At 43.3% G+C, this 5,061-nt stretch overlaps 1 protein-coding gene across 1 annotated transcript in view; it reads right to left on the bottom strand.

Annotated features, from left to right (window-relative positions):
• EIF2D (eukaryotic translation initiation factor 2D) overlaps window positions 1-4,483 on the bottom strand; it is a 10,253-nt gene extending 5,770 nt beyond the window's left edge. The window contains exons 1-5 of the mRNA XM_010084544.1: window positions 4,297-4,483; window positions 3,536-3,619; window positions 1,333-1,423; window positions 875-982; window positions 6-259 (exon numbers count right to left, since the gene is read on the bottom strand). Of these exons, the coding sequence (XP_010082846.1) occupies window positions 6-259; window positions 875-982; window positions 1,333-1,423; window positions 3,536-3,619; window positions 4,297-4,351 (592 nt within the window). The 5' untranslated portion in view covers window positions 4,352-4,483. The remainder of the gene's footprint in view (window positions 1-5; window positions 260-874; window positions 983-1,332; window positions 1,424-3,535; window positions 3,620-4,296) is intronic.
• Window positions 4,484-5,061: the final 578 nt, after the last annotated feature.

Genomic DNA, 5,061 nt, shown 5'->3' with positions numbered 1-5,061 from the left:
CTGACCCCCGGTGTTGGCACCTTCAGCTGCTTCTGCAGCGCTGTTCTCATCAAGTTCCTCCTTTCCTACCAGTACTGCACAACCGTCTTGCTCCTTCAGGCTCAAATCACCAACATCCACATGCTGCAAAGGGTCAGTGGAGAAGCTGATGACAGGGTCTTTCCCTTCCATCTCTTCCTCATCTTCATCACTCTCCTTTTCAGCAGAATCTGTTACCAAGGGAGCTAAGGTAGGAGGACAAGATTTGTCACCATATTCCCTACAAAAGGAAGAAAAAGCATAACATAGCTTTCTGTCCCAGAGGACAATGAACAAATGTCACCCTGATAAAAGGCACTGGCAGTTGCATGGATCTTTTTACACATTCTCAAAACTATAAAATTTATTTTTAACTCATTTTCCTTCATAAACTCTATGTCCCCCCATGAATCTTAATTTAGAACTGAGCAGACTAGTTGAATTCAAACACAGAGCAACTCAGTTATTTGGTTGAGACTGGCACAGTTGAGTGTCTTTAAGCAAAAAATGATTCAAAGTTCACTTTTTATAGAATAAGATGATTTTCTAAAATCAGCAACAGGGATGTTCTAGCTTCTTTTCCATAATAATTACTCACAGGTTGAAGGAGCTGAATCAAGTGAATCATTTTATGTATTTATTGTCAATATGTATATAATGGATAGATGTCAAGACAGACACCTGCTTCTGCCAGAAAAGTCTGGTCATCAAAAACATGTAGCTGAAACCTTAGTAATGGTCACATCTAAACTGTACCCAAATAACTCAGTATGTTGAACTGACAGATTAACGTTACTGGGGCACAGATTTTGACTTTGGTAAACACGTTTTACCAAATGCCTGGCAATATACCCACCAGAGGTGATCCATGTAAGTATGCAGCACGGCAAAGCCCTTCCCTTTCATTCCAGCAGCCAGCATCTCTGCAGTGGACATTGTGGCAACCGCAACTGCTACTGGAGCTCTGGGAAAAGAAGGGAGTATTACAGCAGGACAGCACAAACACACTGTGCTGTAGGACACAGACAGGCTCTGCCACTGTGATGTACTGAATTGCTTTTAAGATGTCCTTGTTCTTTACAACCTGGGGTTCTTTTAAAGCATCTAGGTGTTTTCTGGGTTTGTCCCATCTTTCTGGTATGTAAAGTCTTCCAAAGAATCCTAAGAATATGTGTGGCTGTGATACTGAAGCATCAAATGCTCGAGAACAATTCTGCTTTTATTTCCTCAAAACCCCCAGCGTCTTCCTCTAAAAACCAGCTTCACTTCATTTTCAGTTTCTAAGAAAAGACATGAATAAAGAATCCTCTGTACCTGTTTCCCAAAAGGGTGACAGCACAGAGTGTGCCCCGCTCTACTTGAGGAAAGCCAGAAGATGGCACTACAACTCCTGGCAGCATCAGATCTGAAGAAAAGAATAAAGCACATCCATTTCTCAATGAAAAACTCGGCCACCACCTCCTCCACCCCCATCCCTCCTGTTACTCAGCAAAAACACAAGCCTGTTAATAGCTGGGCACATGCCAGATAAAACATCATTCTCTCTTTCTCCTAGTAAGGCAGCACTTCTTGCTGCCACCCTGGGGAGTAAGGGATCCAATTCACAAGGGTGATGGACACATCCCAAAAAATTGCAGATGAGCTAGAGCATGCTCAGCCCCTTGCCCTGCCAGGCCCGAAGGGAATACTGCTTTTAACAGGAAGGTACGGGCTCCCAGTAGAGCCACCAGAGAGCATTACTCTTCATTAATGACATGGAGGGAGAAAGAAACAAGCAGATGTGTCTGGAACTACCCATTTGCTCTTCCCTGTCCCAACGGCAGGTTGTCCCAGCAGCTCTCTCCCTGAAGAGAGAATTGCCTAAAATTTGCCACTGCTGACCCAGCCCTCCTGATCTGACACAATAGCTGCGCTCAGCTGTGAGCAGTTCTCGGCATGAGGAAGCAGCCTCAGCCATCTCCTTGCTAATCTGGACTGAAACTGTACACCTTGTTGTGTGCTTCCTTCTGCTTTCCGTACTTGGGATGAATAGACTGGCATGTGAGTAAAGAACAATTTTCCATGCTGCAAGTACAGCATCATGTCATCACCAAATTATGTAAAAATCATCTGTTCTCCTTCATAGCAGCTATAATTGTCTAGAGCTGCAGTCTCGTGGACTGACCTGTGTTCCATGGTCTGGTTTTGAAGGCATCTCACTTTTTTCTCAGCATCATAAATTTAATGTGTGTGCTGAAGAAGCCAACAATATTTTTTCCTTCCATTCACTGTCACAACTACTTTCAGCAAATCTAGAATGAACTCTGCAATTGGAACAAAGGCTCCACATCTCTGAGGACAGAAATCACATGAAGACCTCAACGTGACAAGGTAAGCAGTATGTGTATATTATGTAAACAGCCAGGGCAGACAGTAGATACTTGAATTCACAGACAAGATATGAATAGCATTACCTTGCTTCTCCTCTTTGTAACTGAATGCTCCCTAAACCCGCTCCCTCCCTCAATGCCTGCAGCGCTGGATAATCTCATGCCTTTCCTCTTCCTCTTCTTTCTGAGCTGTGGCTCTACCTCTCCTCTCTGCCTTTGTTGGCCATTGTCTCGGTGGCCAGCTTCTTATCTTTGCATCGTACCCAGAGGTAGCCCAGTTGCCATGGGAGATGAATGACCTGCAGCCCTCTTTCATCAATGTCCTTTCCCCATTAGCAGACTTTTTTTTTCAGAAACTAGGTCACTACAAGCCAGCAGCAAAGCAGCAATGTCTATCACAGCTACACAGGCACTCTATTTCCCCAAACGCAAACAAAGTAAACAGATGGACTTGAGTTCTACTTTAGATACTGTGTAATGGAAAAAAGACGTCTCCTCTACACATACACTTCCATTTACAGACTAAGGCTGCAGTGGCAGCACTTTAATCTTTTTCTGGTTGAGCAGTTCAGCAATTTGAAGTTTATAAAGACCTGATTCTTGTGAGTCTGAACTGCATCCAAATCAGGTTCCGGAAAATAGACTCCTTTCGTGTTAGTCTCAATCCGTAATTAGGTGGTAGAGCCAGTAATCCAGGAATTCAAATCCAACCTCACCTGCACAGTCCACAATTTACTCGACAGCAATTACAACTGTAAATTCAAATCTAAACTCACTTCTTATCCATAGGATGAGCTAGTTTGCCTCTGAATTTACAGGAAGTAGGGTGGCAGCAAAGGAACTCAGCCGCTCAAGGAAAGTTATAAAACAGACAGACCAATGACATGGGCAGTTCTGTGTCCCAGTTCAGAGTTGCTGATCACCCTGGGAAGATATTTCCAAATCCGAGACTCCCACATGGAAGAGGTTACTGCATTTAAACAGCTTGACCTAATTTGTTTCATTCACAAACTCTTTTACAGCTGATTTGTCTTCCTTTTTAGGACATCACCGTGAATTACTTATGAGTATTTATTCTTTATTTTTTTTTATTTCAGGTACATTTTTGCCACTGGGAAAGATACGTGACGAAGTTCTAGTCCTCTTACCTGCTCCTCCGGCTAGTTTCTGTAGCACAGGGGGCCATGTTGAAAAAGCAGGGAGAAGATCTGGGTAGACCCACAGAGTGTACACTGTCGCAAAACAGAATAAAATATAAAGATGCACCATTAAAAACTTCTCTAGCTGTCGTTTCTTCCCATCTTTAAGACTAAGCAGTACAAAACTAACTACAACTGAACACTCTCCTGTTGCTTGGGTAATCAAGAAATATGAAGTCAGAACAATCCTACAATAATTAGGAGAAAAATAAACTGTGGGTTAATTTAAGCTCCTGTGAATTATTATAAAGGATAGATAAACATTTGCATTATTTTCCTTAAATCAAGGACACCTGGAGCTAAAATGCTACTCCAACAGGGAAGAACTACTGGGTATGGGAAAAATAAAAATCAGAGCAATTCATTGCCTAATTCCTGGGTTGCCTGTAAGTGGACACCATGCATCTTGGAATTACACCTTGCAGTGGACAAGAGAGAGAAAAAAGGGCTAATATGCTAAACTAAGACTTAAAAGACTTGTTTCCCGGTTTCTAACCCCTGAGCATGGTCAATTTCCTTTTTGCAGAAGGACTCCAGAAATGCCACTGATTCCACAAAAATGTTGGTACAATAAATGGACTAAAGACTATGAAGTGTACTGATATATAGTGATAGGATAAGTACTTAAGGCAGACAGAAGGAAATCTTTTTGGGAAAGGTTGGCGCCCAGCGAGTAAAGAGGGATGATTATTCTAGTCCCCTCCCCATACCTGTCGGATACAGCGCTTTGTCAATTTCAAACAGTATTGGGTTCTTGTTATTCATATAAACAGTGACGGCCTCCCCTTTGTGAGAGTATATTTTGATGACATTAAGCTCTTCCTTGTTTGGAATAAACTCAGTTAATTGCTCAGCACTAAGGTGAGGAAAAGCTGCTGCAACATCCGTTCGTAGTTTTCTCCTGTAATGATAAAACCACAAATGCGTGTTACAAAGCTGTCTGGATGATCCCACAAAATAACTCCTAGATCACTAGCTACTATTTCGTTGGCTGTTCTTGAGATTGTGTCTTTTTCACAGAAGACAATTTGAAGCATTTGTGCCTGGGTTTACAAACCAGAGTTACATACTGGAAAGAAGAATACTGGGAAAAGGCCACATACGCTTGCCCTGCCCTTATTCTATTCTATCTGTTTACAGCTCCAGTTGCTGTCTTTGCCTCTGTTTCGCTCTGTAATTTCACTGCTGTTCCGAGCTCCTGGGCACAAAGCCGTGCCTGTCACCCACAGCCTCCCGCAGCCCCGGCAGGATCTCCCCCTGCCCCTCTTTTAACCGCACAGGTCATTCACAGCCTCTAAAACATCAGCCAGGCAGCCTGGCACCGCTACCCGGGAACAGAAAGGTACAGAAGGACCAGCTAAGCCTCCACGCAGCCACTAATTTAAATCTCTATTAATTACGGCAGCACCACCAAGTGAAAAGTGAATATCACGAATCCAAAGGGCAGCAGCCAGCCCCAGGCCCGCACCTCAGCG

Source organism: Pterocles gutturalis, unplaced genomic scaffold, assembly GCF_000699245.1.
Source record: "Pterocles gutturalis isolate BGI_N339 unplaced genomic scaffold, ASM69924v1 scaffold765, whole genome shotgun sequence".
In the NCBI taxonomy this organism is placed as follows: Eukaryota; Metazoa; Chordata; class Aves; order Pterocliformes; family Pteroclidae; genus Pterocles; species Pterocles gutturalis.
Note: the sequence above shows the minus strand (reverse complement) of the source record. Positions and strands in the feature narration are given on the sequence as shown.